We start from the raw sequence: 17,374 nt of genomic DNA on the forward strand, positions 1-17,374 counted from the left end.
AATCTCAGTTGGTTGCTAGTATGTCTAACTCCTGTAACATCCCGTAACCTCCCTTTGTACTGAGAGGGAGCCTCAGGCTCAGGCCCTGTGGGTCACAGCATCAAGCTGCAATTTCGTAAGAGTTTGGTTTTTATTGGATTCATTTTTAGTTACTTTCTATGTATGTCAAATGTAAACATTCTTCTAAAGATGCATTCAATTTAAAAAGCGAGTCAATTTTTAAAATATTAAGCAATTAACAGTACAAGAAATACAGAGATCTGGCAAAAATCATGAAGGTGATATGCTGACAACTGAATTTTGGGGGATATTGTTCTAGAATAAGGACTTTGGACTCAATTACTTTGTATCTCATGCTTTTGTGATTCTGGGGTTTTGTGTGTTCAACTGGTTGTTGTTCCCTAATATAGATTATTTTTGAAAAACCTCAACCTTATTTTAGCTGACTGAGAGGAAAGGGATTTATTTGCATCTGGGTTAAGACAAGAAAAACAGAAGGGCTCTAGAGGTTAGGTACAACTGGCAAATGGAGAATTGGTGATGTGGAATAAAATAAAAAACCAGGAACAGAAGATTCCAGTACAGTAGATTGCTGTGCTGTTCGCTCCAGGCTCTCAAATACGAGTCTGAAAATTCAGTTAAAAATATCTTCTTATAATGGAGAAGAAAGAGAAAGGGAGAAAGCTGCAAAAAAATATTTTAATATGTATCTTCTTTTTTAAAAAGTTATAAAATTTAAATAGCTGATTCAGTTAAAAATCTATTGTTGCAAAATTTAACCAACGTAAAAGATTTCTGGGTCTCATGAGTCCAAGTCCAATACTCTTTCCACTTTGACCCTTCATTTTTTATAGATCCTACACTTTGAGGTTTTTCTTTAGAAAACACGATCTGAAGTAATTTGTAAGTAAGGGACCAGCACTTCAAGTGTACAGAGCTCTGGCTGAGGCAGCAGGAGGCCTGGCTGGCCTGCGTGCCCCGTGGAAGCCACCCCTGTGTGAGCCCACTGCTGCTACCACTCCGCACAGGACCTGTGAGGCTCATTCCTTGCCCTGTCAGTCCTCCCAGTCTCTCCTGGGGACTGCCGATCTGCCCCGAACTTGGCTCTCCTTCCAGTGGCCAGCCATCCTTGGCTTCATTCTACTTTGATTCTGGTCAGTTGCCATCTTCCTTCTCCACAGAGTTTCAGATCCAAGGAGTGAAACTACAAGAGACCACCACCACAGAGATTAGGCTGCCCTGGCCACCACAGGAGGCCATTGAACCCCTGCCCTCTCTGCCACCTCCACTGTCCATTGTGAGGGTCCCTGGCCCTTGCGTTCTTTCTCCTCCTTAGCCATCCTTGTGAGCACAGGTACCTTTTCAAGGCTGCGCCGATGTCCCACGCTGATAAACGTCATGCCCAGCTGCTGGCCGACGCGGTAAAGCTCACTCTCCACCTCCTCAGTCAGGGCACTGGTGGCTTCATCAAGCACTGAGGGCAGAACCCCGTGGGAAGAGATGGTCTCCTGCCCCCACCTGCCTTGGCTTCTCCTCCAACCCAAACTCATTTCCACTTCTGGCGGGTACCCGGGGGAAGCTGAACGCAGCTCTGGCTTACAGGAGCCCTGCCTCACAAAGGATGGGTCAAAGGAGCAGAAGCCAGGCTCCATCTGGGAAGCCTTCTGCCAGCAGCAGGACAAAACCCCTCAGCTTCCTATACAGATAAGCACCAGCCACTGCTTGGGACCAGGGAATCCCCCAAAGATGCCAGTCCCCAGAGAAGTCCACACCTGCCCGCCCCCTGCCAGGCACAACTGGGGGGGAATGCCCATTCATGGATGGCAGAGCATAACATCACACACCCTCTCAAGGCAGCTCCAGCTACTGCAATGGCAGAAAGCTTAGGAATCAGGAGTAACACATCCAGAATTGCTTTTAGGATGCCAAGCACTGCTGCCTCATGGGCAGAGGCCTGCCGTCCTCTCCTACAGGGACAGAGATGCCCAGCCACGCACAGGTGTGTTCTCCTATGCATACCAGTGCTGCCTCAGGTGTGCGTGAACACACGCTGCTACACCTGTGAGCACACAGTACCTGGCATGCGTACCTACAGGCTGGACCTCACCTGCATACTTAGGCTGCAAGTAGAAAAGCCGAGCAAAGGACAGCCTCTGCATCTCTCCTGGAGACAGAACATCATACCTGAGGAAAAGGAGTGAGAGAGGACCCCTGGAGGTTGGAGACAGCTTGGCTTTTGCCTAGAACGGGTCTGGGCAGGAAGAGCTTCTCACCCCAGGACTGATGGACGTCACTCCCCCTTCAACCACAGCCCCGCTGCCCACACAAGGTGATGCCAAAACTCTGCTCCCAAAGGCATGAAACCTGGACTCTGGGATCAGGAGCCATTCTATCCCTTCACTGGGCTCCTGGGACCCATTGTTTTGGGGGAACTGGCTCTGGAGCACCCCGACCCCTTTCTTACCAGTTCCAATCGACCTGATGGTCCAGACCCTCTGTCCTTGCCACCAAGTCAGACTGTAACACACCCAAAGGAAATGATGTCCATAAAAGGGCCCGTATCTGCTCCCTGCCACCCTGAGGAAGCGCCTCAGCCCCACCACACACGTGCTTCCGAGACAGATCTACAACCCCAGTGGAGGACCACGGTGAGGGCTGGGGGGGCCATCGCCCCGGACAGAGGAATAGCCTACCAGCTACCCTGCATAAAGTTGTTGGAGCACAGTGACAAGAAAAAGCATGTTTCTTTACAATAATAGTTTTCTGACTGTTTTAAAATTCACTAGAACGTGTCCCCTTGTTGCCCGTACCTGGCCAGCAGTTCCTCCTGCCACTTTATATTCCCACTCTCCCTGCCCGGGACTCATACTTCCAGTCCTGGCCCAGGGATAGTAGGGTCGGCCCTGCTGGGCCAGCACCTGTGGTCTGTGCTACCAGGTGTGCTTGTGTCTCAGGGTCCCTGCCCTCACTTACCAGGCCTGCCAACTCCAAGAACCTCATGATCCTCTCATCATCAGTAGAACCTACAAAACAGAGAGGCCTTCTTCAGGAAGTCAGCTCCTTCTGGATAGCCAGAATCAATGGGCAATCACAGTGGGGGGACGAGGGGAGGGAGAGATAGGGGGCTCAGAATCTGGGCTAAGGCTCTGAAGTGACAGGTTACAGACCTAATAAGGGAAGGGCCAGGTGAAGGAAGTAATCTCGTCCCTTCCTCCAATAGATGCCTCTCTTCAAGGAGGGGAAGACAAAACAAGATGAGGTCAGGGTACAGGCCCCCAGAGAGTAAACAGTGGGAGGAGGAAAGGTGGACCCAACCTGAACCCAGCAGTGTGGCTGGGGCCTCTCCCAGAGGGCACAGGTAAGGCTCCAGTCAGAATGAGTAGGAACAACTGAGATGGGGGAACATGCCCCAAGGAGGCCAGCTCACCTGAGTCTGGGTAGATCTCCTTCAAGGGATATATCACCTGATAAAATAAAAACCATGGGCCTAGGACAAGGGCCAATGAGAAGGGGGCTGCCCACAGCCCTCCCTCCCTCAGAAACAGCCTGGCTCCTCTCTAGCTGAGGAGAGTAAGGAATACCCTGGCTGACAGACCAGTGGGAGAGGCCAAGCCAGCAGACAGTGGGGCAGGGTCATGGCAACCTCCAGATGTGTGTCTGGGGGAAGTCCGAGAGCCTCATGAGGGCAGGGACCCCACAATCCCACCTTGGGGTTCAACAAATATGTGTGATCTTTGGCTTGTGGCCCTCACAGCTTAACCTGCCCCCAGGAGTTACTCTGAGTACATAGCCCAATCCATGGGTGTGAATAAATGTTCGAAGGCCAGGGAGTTCCTGAGCACAGGCCGTCTCATTACCCCACCTCTGCCCGTAACACCTAGGGCTCAGACCTGTCATAGCACCAGAAGCCCTGGCTATGGGGGAGGAGGGAAGGGAGGAGGGAGCCCCTGAACTGCGCTGACCTGCTCCCGAAGGGTCCCATCAGTGAAGAATGGTTTTTGTGGCAGGAACAGCACCCCGTGGGGTCCAAAGTCCGTCAGCATCTGCATTGAGCCTGCAGAGCCCACAGAAACCTCCATTTCAAGATCTTCCAGAGAAGGCAACTGCTCCTCAGTCCCATTCCCCAACAAAAAAGGCTGGATTCTAATGCACACACCTACACACTCACACACGCACGCACGCACACTCGCATGGCCGCCTTCTCAGAGGCAGGAAGGGCTGCTTCTCACCCCGTGTGCTCTTCCAGAGGCCGCCCAGAACCCGGAGCAAGGAGGTCTTGCCGGTGCCGGTATTGCCCGTGATGAGCAGACTCTGCCCCTCCGAGATCTTCAGGCTCAGATTCTCAATTAAGGGTTTGTTAGAGGAGGGGGCAGAGATGGAGACCCGCTCAAGAAGGAAAGCTGTGTCTGTTGGCTCTGCTGCTGGCCAGCCTGGGGCTCTGGGAACAGATAATGGAGGGGGGGTGTGGGGAACATAAGCAGTGTCACGATTGCCAGGTGGAGGGGGTTTCTTCTCCTTGGGGGGCATCACCCCTGGATTAGAGGGTTGTTATGGGCTGAACTGTCCTCAAAATCATGTTGAAGTCCTAACCCCTAGGATCTCATTTGGAGAAAGGGTCTTTAAAGAGGTGATTATATTAAAATGAGGCCCTTAAGGTAGGGCCCTGATCCAATACGACTGGTGTCCTTTTAAGAAAAGGGACAGGTGGGCGGCCGGATGGCTCAGTTGATTGCAGCGTGAGCTCTGAACAACAGGGTTGCCGGTTCAATTCCCACATGGGCCAGCGAGCTGTGCCCTCCACAACTAGATTGAAGACAACGAGCTGCCGGTGGGTAGAGCGCGAGCTCTTAACAGCAAGGTGGCTGGTTCAATTCCCACATGGGACGGTGGGCTGCGCCCCTGCAACTAAAGATTGAAAATGGCAACTGGACTTGGAGCTGAGCTGTGCCCGCTACAACTAGACTGAAGGACAACGACTTGACTTGGAGCTCACGGGCCCTGAAAAACCACACTATTCCCCAGTTAAAAAAAAAAAAGTTTCTGGCTCTCCATGGATGCCCATCTGCCACAGCAACTCTGGTTTCCTATGTCCCTGCACCATCACCCTAGCCTCTGATCTCACAGTTACATGACGCTTTTATTTTAAACAGGGGCAACAGACAAGGCCCTAAGTTCCTAAGAAGAGAATGTAGGCCCCGGAATTCAGACTCTTCCCATTTTTGAAAGCTTACTCTGTGGCCACTGTCCAAACACTTTCTATGAACTATGATATCTAATTCTCACAACAACCCTAAGAGGAAGGTCATCTTTATAGAAATGAAACTGAGACCCAGAACCCTTAAGTAATTTGTATAAGAAAAGTGAGCACATGAAACAAATTCTCAATGCACAGAAAGGTCAGAAACATCACAGAGCCTGCAAACATACACGAATAAAGACATATCTGGGCCTGAGTGAGGCATGGGGACAAAGAACAGAATAGCCCTGAGGAAACGGGCAGGCGGCAGGGCCCAGTGGGAGGAAGAGGGAAGGAAGAGGAGGGCTCCTATTCAGATTGTTTGTTATCTCAGGCCTAGGCAGTGTGTGCATTTTGCTCCCATCAGGTGGGGGATGGTGGAAATTAACACAGTGGATGCTAGAATAGCAACACTAATTGTGACCGTTTGTAACGTGCTTGGCACAAGATACACATTTCTTTCATTTGCTCCGCACAACTGCTGCCCAACTGGGAAAGGGCAGGGCTCCAGGGTGAACCCAAGCTGGGTGGTTCCAGAGCCTGCATTCTCAACTACTGCCCACCCCCCAGCCCACTGCTCACCTGTGCAAGTCCCACTCGCTCTCATCCAGCATCTCACCATCCTGTGACTTCAGGGACATGTCAAGCAGGGTATCCTGAAGCTCCCCGATCCTGGCAGGAAGTGAAAACCTGAGGTGGGCCTGGGGGCCCAGGTGAAGGTGATACTCCTTTTTCTCTCACACCCACCAGTATATGGGGAGTTTTTCTGTTCTTTTTCTCACTCAGCTACTGCTCTCTATGACACTTTGTTCAGGGGGCGGGACGCAGCGTCACCTGTGTGTGTAACCAGCCACATCCGAGAGCGTAGTGGAGAGGTCGATGAGCCGGGTGAAGCAGTTGATGAGGTAAATGCACACGAAGGCATTCTGAACGGAATGGACAGCAGTGAGCACAGGTCTTGACTCCCAGGCCCTGGACACTGGGCCAGAGGGCAGAGGGGGCCGCATGAGCGGCCACCAGGAGGGCTTCTCACCTTGCTGACCAGCGTGCTGAGCTCCGTGGGGCTCAGATCTCCATAGATGCCACCGAAAATGGGGATTGCGATCACAACGTAACTCAGGATGCTGCCCAGATAGTCAAACGTATTGACACCGACTGTGAAGACAGACTGCATGAGACACGGGAACATTCCTGAGGGGGGTGGGAAGCCACCCAGGGTTGCGCTACTCCCCAGATCCTCATTCTCCTGAGGACATACCCTGCAAAGGCAGTGGCTCCTCCTGGTTAATCCCCTCATCAGAGCAAATATATCAGTGCGGAGAGAAAGGAGGGAGGCGAAGGAAGGGCAGGGGACTATTCCGATCCTGTGATTCCTGCCTCCTGGGGTTCCCTCTACCTACTGTACAGCCAGAGCTCCTTGGACATCAGCTCCCGCTGGGTCTGAAGGAGTCTCTGCAGCCTGCGGTCGGTCCTCATGTGCTCCACGTGCCCAGCTCTGAAGAGAAAGGCTGGGCTGTCCATGGGGCCTGGAGAGCCTCAGCCAGCCCGGGGGCCTTCTGTCCCTCATTATACCCTCCTTTAGCGACCAAGCCCATCCAAATGATCTTCACCTCAGACCTTTTCTGTCACTAGCACCTATGCATTGCTTCATTCGCTCAATATAGTATTGCCTGCGGAAAGAACCTGAACTCTCGATCGGCTGACATGATTCAAATCCTGGCTCTGGCCACATACTAGCTAGACGTGACTGACAAGTTACTTACGAGTAAGTCTCGGAGTCTTAGTTTTCTCATTTGTAAAATGGAGCTTCTAATACCTACGTAATAGGCTAGAGTAAGAATTTCAGAATATAAACTGCCAGCTGCTATTATTAAACAAACATACAGGGAGCAGTCACTGCGTGGCTGGCTCTACTAGTTAGCCAGTATGAGAAAAAGGTGGTACCATAGTCCTCATTAGGGAGGACACCAGTTCAGAGGGTTAGGCAGGTATACTGCATTCTTCACCTGGAAATGGAAACTGTTACATAAGCAGTGTCTTCAGGGATATGGCAACAAACAGGCTTGACCACTAAGGGAGTCTGGCAGGCTCCCAAGAGGAAGTGATTTGGGGCTTTAAGGATGGGCAGAAACTCTCCTGGCAGAAAAGGTAGGGGGAGAATAGAGGGAGGATTTCAGACATAAGGAGGGACATAGAGACCACTGAAGAATACACTCAGAGTTCCAAGAATCAACCTGCTTTCTCCAGAGCCCAGAGCTTCATGAGCAGAGGCTGCGGAATCCAAAGACAGCTTAGCACAGGCGCAGGCCTCCCCACCACACTACCAAGCCCCAGCTCTTAAGTGTCCATGTGGTCTTGGCACCCCAAGTGGTGGCACTGCAAACTGCCAGAGACTGGCAGAAGAGCAAAGGTTCCAAGGCTACCGGATCCAGGTATTGCAAGAGTCACTTTAAAGCTCTGGCGCCAGCCGCTCCCATTCTCCCCAATGCTACAGAGATGATCAGCCCTGGACATCAGGCTCTGACAGAAAGCCATTTTACATACAGAAAAACGGGCAGAGGCAATGCCATCCAGTCATCGCTAAGACAATGAAACACTCACTCACTTCATTCTTGGAACAAATTTAAGCCCCACGGTAGGCCTCGCAGAGGAACCACTAGCTTCAGAAGCAAATCCCTGGACTTAAGGATGAGGCAGACAAGGGCAGGGAGGGATATGGGGAGAGGGTCACAGCCGAGTGTGACGATGCTCGACCCCTGGGCAAGGGGATGGCAGGAGGACTGTCCCATTCATCTTTCCTTCTCTGCCATCGCCACCAGCAGCTCTGACGAGGCAGAAGGGGAACTATCCCCACTAGACTCACCTGAAAAAAGCAGCAGGCTCAGCATTCACCCGGATCTGCATGTGCTTGAACCTGGAAAGACCAAAGGGAAACGTGTGCTGACAATGGGCAGTACGGGCTCCTCTCCTTCAGGAGGCCTGGATTAAGACCTCCAGACAAAGAGGAGCCCAGCTCCACCTTGCAACTGGCTGCCTCAGCCCACCCCTTTCCTGAACTGTCACAGCGTGGGAAATCCTAGGCCTGGGTAGGGTGGCAGGAGCCCTGCAGACAGGGCAGCCCCCTGCCTCACTCCAGAGAGAACAGGGGTGCACAGCACCTCCTCCTCTCAGTGCTGGGCCTGCAGAAGAAGGCCATGAAGCAGAGTCGGGGCTGGATCCATCGGCTGACCCGACAGGGTGGTTGGAACAGAAGCATGTGAGAAAGCCAAGGGATGATGCTGGTGGCCAATCAGCCACTGTCCCCACGCTTCTCATGGATAATCTCATTAACCTGCCTCACACTTCTATCGTAACAGTACCATCCCTACCGGCCAAGAGCGCGTGGCTAGTAACTGGCATACCTAGGGTTTCAACTAAGGCAGCCTTACTCCAGATCCCATTCCTTAACCATTACGCCCAACCCAGAAACCTCAAGCGAGGCAGACACACCTGAAATCCCCCTCCAGCTTTTCCTGCTGCACCAGCTTCGCCACAATGGGCCCCATCAACATTTTGTTCACCATGGTTCCCAGGATGAAGTATCCGAAGATGCTCACAGGCCCGAGCCAGCCTGTGCTGAAAGTCAGAGAGGGAGGGTGGGAGGTGCCACATCCCGCAGGCCTCAGCCTGACTCCTGCCCCCTTCGGGCAGCCTCTATTCAATCTCAGCAGCCTCGGGGGGGCCTCTGCTTCTGTGTGGCGGCATCTAGTACCTGGCTAAGCTGTGATCCTTGTGACACTGAAATACCACAGGGCCAAAAGGAGGGCAGGGGCCCACACACACGATAGGAAGACTTCCTGGGGTGCAGGTGAGAGGAAGGGAAGACTAGCCTCTTTTGGATCCAACCTGGGAGGGTCTGTGTGTGTGAGGGACCTCTGGGGAAACAGCTGGGGGGAAGGAGGAGGGATTCTGGCAGGAGGAGAGGCTTCACCTTTGGAAGCACTGGTAGGTGTAGTAGACGAGGGTGAAGGGGGAGATGATCAGCTGGCTGGCCATGCTGCTGAGTTGCCGGCAGAACCGCTCCACGTCCTGGCTGATGCGCTGGTCCCTGCAGTCAACAGCACAGAGTAACTGGACCCAGGGAGCTGGGCTCGAGGGTTGAGATGGCTAAGACAGTCCCACGTTACCTCTTATCCTGACCTTTCAGTGCTGTGAACAAGGACCCCGTGGGAAGATGGACCCAGACAATGGCTGGTTTCCCAGAGACAATGAGACCCTCAGGACCTCTAAACAAGGTTCTGGAGAGTTGCTTTTTATGGTGCCTCGGTTTACCCCTCAGAAAAAGTGGCAACTGAAAGGTCCAGCTTGCAGGGGCCCTGAGCCAGTTCTGAGGGTACATGAGTTGAGTTTCTGGATAACCAGGAAAGCTCTCCCATTTATCTTACGCCTCCCAATCTCTCTTTGATGAGCCTGGGCCTGCCCCCATTTTAGCCATCTGGCTGCAGAAGCTCCTATGGGTTGAGTCATAGAGAAGAGAACTAGAAGAGAGAGCTAAGCAGCAGCAGCAGGAGCAGCTGCCCAAGAAACTTTGCTGCCAAACTCAGCTTGAACTGAGGAAAGGGCACCCCAGGCAACAAAGTGCTTGGGAGGGTGGTGAGTGGGGAGGGAATGAGTGTGAGGAGACCCCATATGCTCCACAGCACACCGGGGCCACAGTAACTCCTACCCCAAGGAGACGTGACCTTGGACAAGTCACTTGCATTCTCCTGGCTTTCCTCACCTATAAAATCAGAGCAGCTAACTTACATTGGAACATATGTGCCAGGCACTGTACATGTGCATTACCTGAATATCATTTCATTCTCACTATATCCTTTGAGATAGTAACCACTGTTATCATTTTACAGAAAGGGAACCTGGGGCTTAGTAAACTTAAGGCCAATGAGCCGGAAGGTGATAGAATAAAGATTTAAATCCTAGACTGAGTCCTCAACAGCAATTTTTTTACTGTGGAAAATCCGCGAGCTGGTTTTCTAGCTTTTTGTAGCAAGGATACTCTCTTCAGAGGGGGCCTACTTTGGAAGCCCAGGATATGAAATGGACAAAAGGGAGCGGCTCCCTATTCTCAGCCCTGCAGCCTCTCCACCGGCCCTCCGCAAAGTGTCCTCCTCCCAAGGCTCTTATCAACATCTGCAAAGAACTGTAGCTGGTCTCCAAGGGGTCTGCCTCTCCAGGGCTGCGCCAGGACAGAACCATGCAGAGGGGAGCGAGGACAGAGAGGCGGTGCCTACGGGTTATCGACGTCATCCCGCAGCACGTTGAGGGTGTAGTACACGCGGCCCCGGAAGTAGAGGCGGTGCAGGTGCTCGGTGAGGTCCTTCCTCCAGCTCACATACAGCAGGTTGCAGGTGAACTGGTCAAAGCTCTTCAGCTGTGCAGTGGGGGAGGCAAGGGGAAGGGAGGGAAAGGGAAACTGGCTTCCTGCAAGTCTCAGCGCAAAGCTCAGGGCTGGCAGGAAGCCTCTGCTGACCAGTCCCAGCCCACTCTGATGACTGTGGACGCAGCACTTCTGCTAGTTTAAAGGGTCAAGTCAGGAGACTTCACTTCCTCCTTCACTCACACATTCATTCCTTCACCGAATACTTAAGGACTTACCTAAGGCAAGGCCCTCTAGCCCCTTTCTGTATTGTACTGTCTTATTCGGAGAGCAGATGAACTTCTGGAGAGTGGGAACAGTATTTTCTATTCCATTTATATTCTTAGTTTTCTGTCCCCAAAACTTGGGACAGGGTTCTGTATACATAGGTGCTTACTCACCAAAGACCCAGCGAAAGTTCCAAAGTGTGATGAGGAGTGGCTTCCCCGAGAAAACAGGTAATACAGCCTGACAAAGAGCAGAGGCTCGAGTCCTAGCAGAGCCCTGACTCTCATCATTCACCATTTATGGGGGCACTGATGTGCTGAGCAAGAGGGAAATAGCAGTGCGTTCAGTCTAGCCACAAAACAGACAATTACAAGTATACTGAGTGTTAGAGCAGAGGGAAACTCCAAGTTTTAGTTAAGGACAGTTTGGTGGAAGAAACATGAAAGAGAAAGTTGAGGCGGACTTGAAGGAGGTGATAACAGAAGAATTTTGAAAAGTGAGCAGGCATTAAACAAGTGAACCAGGGGTGGGGGAGGAGGCCACGCTGGGGTCAACAGCAGATGCAAAGCCTGGGAGGTGAGATATGGTGCCAGGCCGAGTCGCAGCCTCAGCCCCAGAGGAAAGAGCAACTCTGGCAGCTGATCCCAGTTTTCTAGTGCTCTGAGATTCCTGAAGCAAGAGTTCTGGGAATGGAGGGAACAATGATCATTGCCGCTGTATGCAGAATTACACCAGAACCTCATGGCCTAGTCCTGGGAGCTTTAAACACCAGAGGAATTGGTCCCCGTGGGCCAATACCAAGATCTATGCCCTACCTAGGGTTCTGACCTCAAGTTCCCAGAAAAGGGAGGGGACACACACACACCCAGAGCTTGATTCCTGCTTCCTGGTGACTAAGTTCCACTGGGCATTCCATTCATACTAGGCTGGAAAGGAAGAGAGACACAGGGAGAAGACCTTACCATGGAGTTGAGAACGATGAGCATGATAGCCAGGAATGTCAGGGTCTTAAACCCATCCAAGTCTTTGTTTCCTAGGACCCCGTAGTACTGACTGGGGATCAAGCCAACCTGGTAAATCACCAGTTGTTCTGGGGACAGGGAGAGGAGGCAGAAATCAGTGATGAGTGGTGCAAAAAGGAGAGAAGCTTCTTCCTGAGCCCTTGCCTCATCAACACCCCGGAGAGAAGGGGACCCCAAAACCAGAGCGGCCCTCCCTTCTCTAGCCTGAGCTCATTCACTCACCCAGGAGGGCCACACACAAAAGGGTCAGGAACATCAAGGCATTCTGTGATGAGCAAGAGGGAAATAAAACCTTCTGTATCTGCAGGAACCGCTGGACAAATTGTAGATCTAACCTAGGCCTGAAGAAGAGAAGCAGGTGAAACAGAGAAAAACCTGAGAGCAGTTACTAAGCTTAGCTACATTGTTGGGGGGGAGGGGCTGCCCAGGACATGAGCAAAGAATGGTTTACAAATACTGAAGATGGTAGGCTCAGAACAGACCAGGGATAGAAAGGAAGTTCTTTAAGTTGATAAATGCTCTGAAAGGTTATTTACCAAAAAATCCACAGTGAAAAACATAGTTAATAAAGAAACTTTAGCCATATCCTCTTTATGGTCACAAAGAAGACAAGCCTACTTCATCAGGAGTTTGGCTAAAACAATAAAGCAAGAAAAAGAAGGTGAAAGGATTGAAAGGGAAGAGATTAAATTGTCATTATTTGCAGATGTGATAGTTTGCATAAGAAACACAGCAAATCAAAATGTAAATAAAAGGAGTTCAGCTAGATATGGGTTAACATACAAATATGAATAGTGTTCTATGCCAGCAATAATTAACGGGAAAATATAAAGAAAATATCATTTATAAAATAAGAAAAGTATAGAAAAACTATAAAATATCCAGGAATTAACTTTAAAAAAGAATGTATAAAATATTTTGGAGGAAAAAACAAAGCTCTACTGTAGACGATAGCTCTATTCCAAGAAGAAGACTTAAATTTACAGCTGGCATGACTTAACATTATAATGACCTCAAGTCTAACAAAAGTTCAATGTAATACCAATCAAAAGTCAGGCTTCTCTGAGGAACTTTATACGGAAATGTAAAAGTCCCTGAATAGCTTAGGACAATTAATTGCGAAGAATAGGAAAGGAGGAAGACACCCAAACCATCAGGCTATTAAGACGTAACATATTACAGGGCTGGAGTAATAACAAAGTGCAGTATTAATACGGGAACAAAAAGACCAATGGAAGAGGGACCAAAAAAATGTCTAAAATTATCAAAAAACCTACGTTTACATGGGCGCATAATAAAGCACGTATTAATACTAATAATTGTCAATACTTATTAAACATGTACTCTGTGCCTATACTGTTCTACACGTTTTACACGTATGAATTCATTTACCTGTCACAACCCTAAGAGATGGACGCTATATCCTATTTCAAGAAAGAGGAATTCAAATATATGGTGATGGAAGGAGAACTGACTGTGGGTGGTGAACACACAATGGGATTTATAGATGATGTAATACAGAATTGTACACTTGAAATCTATGTAATTTTACTAACAATTGTCACCCCAATAAATTTTTTTTAAAAAAGGAAAGAAAGAGGAATTGAGGCAAAAGAGTTTAAGTAACTTGCCTGTCACCTACCTGGTAAGTAGTAGCCTTAGGGCTTGAACACAGACAGCCTGGCTCTAAGAATCTGTGCTCTTAACTATACTACTACACAACTTCTTTAATTTTTCATTAACTCATTAGTTACTAATTGAAAATGGTGGAGGAAAATTTAGGTCATTACATCAAATCATTTACAAAAAATAAACTTTAAAATCTCCAAATGGATTAAAAATCTAAATGTTAAAAAAAAATAGTAACTAATGGGTGGCTGGACAGCTCAGTTGGTTAGAGTGTGAGCTCTGAACGACAGGGTTGCTGGTTTGATTCCCACATGGGCCAGTGAGCTGCGCCCTCCACAACTAGAATGAAGTCAATGAGCTGCTGCTGAGCTTCTGGAGAGGGAGGCTGGATGGCTCAGTTGATTAGAGCGTGAGCTCTCAACAACAAGGTTGCTGGTTCAATTCACCCATGAGATGGTGGGCTGCGCCTCCTGCAACTAAGATTGAAAATGGCGACTTGGAGCTGAGCTGCGCCCCCAAAACTAGATTGAAGGACAACAACTTCAAGCTGATGGGCCCTGGAGAAACACACTGTTCCCCAATATACCCCAATAAAATTAAATAAATAAAAATTTAAGGTTAAAAAAAAGTATTTAGTTAATAGAAGGAACTGTAGGATATCTTTTTTTTTAAGGAAGGCGCAGCTCACAGTGGCCCATGTGGGGATCAAACCGGCAACCTTGGTGTTATCAGCACCACGCTCTAGCCAACTGAGCTAACCGGCCACCCTAGGATATCTTAAGAAACAGTGGGAAGGTATTTCTCAGAAAAGACCCCCCCCAACCACAAATTTAAAGGGAAAAAGCTAATCAATTTAACTTAGAATTAAGTATTTTTGTTCAGTGTATATATTAAGTTAAACGACTTGGAGAAGGTATTTGCCGTGTAAAACCAACAAGGAATGAAAATCTAGAACCTGCAAGGAATTCCTACAAGTCAGGAAAACAGGAAATCATAAAAAACGGGGAAAGGATATAGGCAATTTGGAAAAGGGGAAACCTGGACGCTTAATACATGAAAATTAACACAATGGGATATCACCTTATGCTCATCAGATTGATAAACATTAGAAAACCAAACAACACCAAATGTTGAGGGGCGGGGTGGGGGGGGCAGGGAATATGGTAAGACAGGAAACTTTAGTCAATGCTGTTGGGAAGTGTAAGCTGATGTGACCATTCCAGAGAACAAGTTAGCAGAATTAGGTATGATTTAGCATCCTACCCTAGTGTGGATAATCCAGAGAAATTCATCCATATCCAAAAGGAGACAAGTGCCAGTATGATTTGTGGTGATTAAAAACTGGAAGCAACCTAAGTGTCCATCGCTAGGGGAATGTATAAACAAAATGGGGTCTAATGCACATGAGGTAGAACCTTGCAGCACTCAGAGGTGAAAACTAGATTACTAAAGCATGTATGATCTCAAAAATACAATGTTGAGTAAAAAAGTTTTTTTTTTTTTTTAAATCACAACATATAATCCTTTATAAGAACAAAAACCACTATACACTTTTCAACATAACATGCAAACTTATGTACGGTGGGCTGTAAAGACACTCTCTTTTAATATACCAGAGTGGATGTCTGAGACGGGGAGTGAAATGGGATTGAGAATAAGGAACGAAGGAAGATGATAAAACACAAGATGGGCCGAGCACTGGCCCACAGTGTGCCAAGAACTGAAAAGGATGAACAGCTCAATGCTGTGCATTTGAGGTTCTTTAAAAAAAAAAAAAAAAAAAAAAAGAAGAAAGGAAGGAAAGAGGGAAGCCAGTTCCTAGAGAGGATCCCACCACACCCAGGGCGCAGGGGGGTGCAGAAGTGCCCACCAAGCTGGAGGGGCGCCTCGGATCGGAGGGGAGGGTAGGCGTCCCTTCCGAAGCTCCTCTTTCGCGGGGGCGATGGTTCTTCAGGCGCCGCGGAAAAGGGCATTTGGGAGTAGAGCCCCCTTCCCCATAGAGCCCCGAGTAAGACGCCCCGAGACTCGACCCTCCTCCCCAGTCGCCCTGCTCACCTGGCGCCAGACGCGGGCGCGGGCCCCCGGACCGCCATGACCCGCTATCGGACCCACGCCGGAACCGGCTGCCCCGGGGCGAGCTCGGGGCAGAGTACGAAGTCTGTGTGACCGGGCGGAGAGGGGCGGGGCCCCGGCGACCACAGACACCGGCGGATAGAGAGGAAGGCGCCGAGCGACGCGGAAGCGGCCGACCTCGGCATTACATTCGGTCGACCCGGCCTAGAGCGCCCCCTTCTGGAGGTTGGAGGTTTCTCCTTTGACAAGAGGTAGCGGAGAAATGTGACTTAAGTATTTTACGACAAGTATTTTAGACTCTGAATACAGTACATATTTCATAATTCTCCCAGATAAGCCATAGTGATCTTTTAACAACACAAATCAGGCGTCCGATTGCCGTTGGAATAAAATCCAAACGTTTTCATGGCATAAGCGATGGTGTCCAGCTCTCGGTCTTCATTGACCAACACTCTATATCCACCTCAGGGTCTTTGCAATTACAGTTGTCTCCCCCTGGATCACTCTTTCCCCAGCCTGGAGCAGGCTCACTTTCATCATTAGTTTCAATAGTCACCTGCTCACCCTACCTAGACTGTGTCGTCCGGCCCCATCATTCCCTATTAAACTTTTATTTCCCTCATACTATTTATCACTATCATCTTTTTATTTTTTTAACCGTCTCTGTTACTTTCTTTATAGTGATTTTTAAAAAAGATTTTATTGGGGAAGGGGAACAGGACTTTACTGGGGAACAGTGTGTGCTTCCAGGCCTTTTTTCCAAGTCAAGTTGTTGTCCTTTCAGTCTTAGTTGTGGAGGGTGCTGTTCAGCTTCAAGTTGTTGTCCTTTCAGTTGTTGTCCTTTCAGTCTTAGTTGCAGGGGGCGCAGCCCACCATCCCTTGTGGGAGTCGAACCGGCAACCTTGTGGTTGAGAGGATGTGCTCCAACCAACTGACCCATCTGGGAGTTCAGTGGCAGCTCAGGTGCCATGTTCAATCTTAGTTGCAGGGGGTGCTGCCCACCATCCCTTGTGGTACTTGAGGAGTTGAACTGGCAACCTTGTGGTTGAGAACCCACTGGCCCATGTGGGAATCGAACGAGCAGCCTTTGGAGTTAGGAGCACGGAGCTCTAACCACCTGAGTCACCGGCTGGCCTATCACTATCATCTTGTTTCTTTGTTTACTGTTTGTCTTGCCCTACAAGAATAAATTTCTCTGTAAGAAGTTTGACTCCGCCTTGCTCATTGCTGTATTCTCAGTACCTGTCTACTCTAAGAAAGAAAATACCTGTTAGGAAGGTCTCCTGGTAGCTCAAAATTTTTTTAAAAAACCAACAACATGAAAAAACAAAACAAAACTCAGAGCCTAGTGACTAATTGGGCTCAAAATTAAAAACAAAAAAACAGAGCTTAACAACTGTTGTTAAACAGGGGCCTCTCATGCAAGCTGCATTTCAAGGAGAAGCCTGCACTAAAATGCCTACTGTCTGCATTGTGTTCCTGCACTGTGAGCCAACCCTTATAAAAGAGTTTCTGGAATTGTAGTTTAACCAACAGGCCTGAGACTTTCCTCCTCCCCTTGGAGCTGCACAGTTACATCCTTATTAGCATCCCCACTGACCAATGAGCGCAGCTCCATTACAACCAATCAGGACAGTGCTTTTTGACCAATCAAAGTGTGAAGACTTGGAGCCCTCATTTGCATAAGTATAGACCAATCAAGGACCACGGACAAAGACTTCTCTCTATATACCAGGGGTGCCAAAAAAAATGTATACAACTGGACACTTTGGTCAACATTGCTCCAGCAGT

The 17,374-nt window shown here is 49.3% G+C and overlaps 1 protein-coding gene across 6 annotated transcripts; it reads right to left on the reverse strand.

The window, feature by feature from the left end:
- Positions 1-680: 680 nt before the first annotated feature.
- On the reverse strand, positions 681-15,775 carry ABCD4 (ATP binding cassette subfamily D member 4). 6 transcript variants are annotated; one of them, XM_081047739.1, is made up of 19 exons: positions 15,566-15,775; positions 12,104-12,222; positions 11,822-11,949; positions 10,507-10,646; positions 9,207-9,323; positions 8,726-8,851; positions 8,100-8,150; positions 6,637-6,731; positions 6,270-6,391; positions 6,071-6,162; positions 5,819-5,908; positions 4,230-4,438; positions 3,963-4,054; positions 3,428-3,464; positions 2,974-3,023; positions 2,465-2,517; positions 2,108-2,184; positions 1,359-1,474; positions 681-1,204 (listed from the first exon to the last, which is right to left on the reverse strand). In XM_081047739.1, the coding sequence occupies exons 1-19, from the start codon at positions 15,601-15,603 to the stop codon at positions 1,136-1,138; spliced, it is 1,821 nt and encodes a 606-aa protein (XP_080903865.1). In that variant the 5' UTR covers positions 15,604-15,775; the 3' UTR covers positions 681-1,135. The 6 variants fall into 6 exon arrangements, with proteins under 6 accessions (XP_080903865.1, XP_080903866.1, XP_080903870.1 ...); XM_081047740.1 differs by lacking the exon at positions 15,566-15,775 and adding an exon at positions 13,524-13,583; XM_081047744.1 differs by lacking the exon at positions 10,507-10,646 and having other exon boundaries at positions 15,566-15,678.
- Positions 15,776-17,374: the final 1,599 nt, after the last annotated feature.

Source organism: Rhinolophus hipposideros (assembly GCF_964194185.1).
Source record: "Rhinolophus hipposideros genome assembly, chromosome: 5".
Taxonomy (NCBI): domain Eukaryota; kingdom Metazoa; phylum Chordata; class Mammalia; order Chiroptera; family Rhinolophidae; genus Rhinolophus; species Rhinolophus hipposideros.

What these genes read in the sequence shown, in the direction of transcription:
- ABCD4 (XM_081047739.1), bottom strand. Translation starts at nt 15,603, where the DNA reads ATGGCGGTCCGGGGGCCCGCGCCCGCGTCTGGCGCCAG. An exon ending in AAGCTGGAGGGGGATTTCAG is followed by an intron (nt 8,151 to 8,725) that starts GTGTGTCTGCCT and finishes TGGTCTTTCCAG; the next exon opens with GTTCAAGCACATGCAGATCC. An exon ending in CTTGCAGCCTAAGTATGCAG is followed by an intron (nt 1,475 to 2,107) that starts GTGAGGTCCAGC and finishes TTCTGCCCTCAG; the next exon opens with TGCTTGATGAAGCCACCAGT.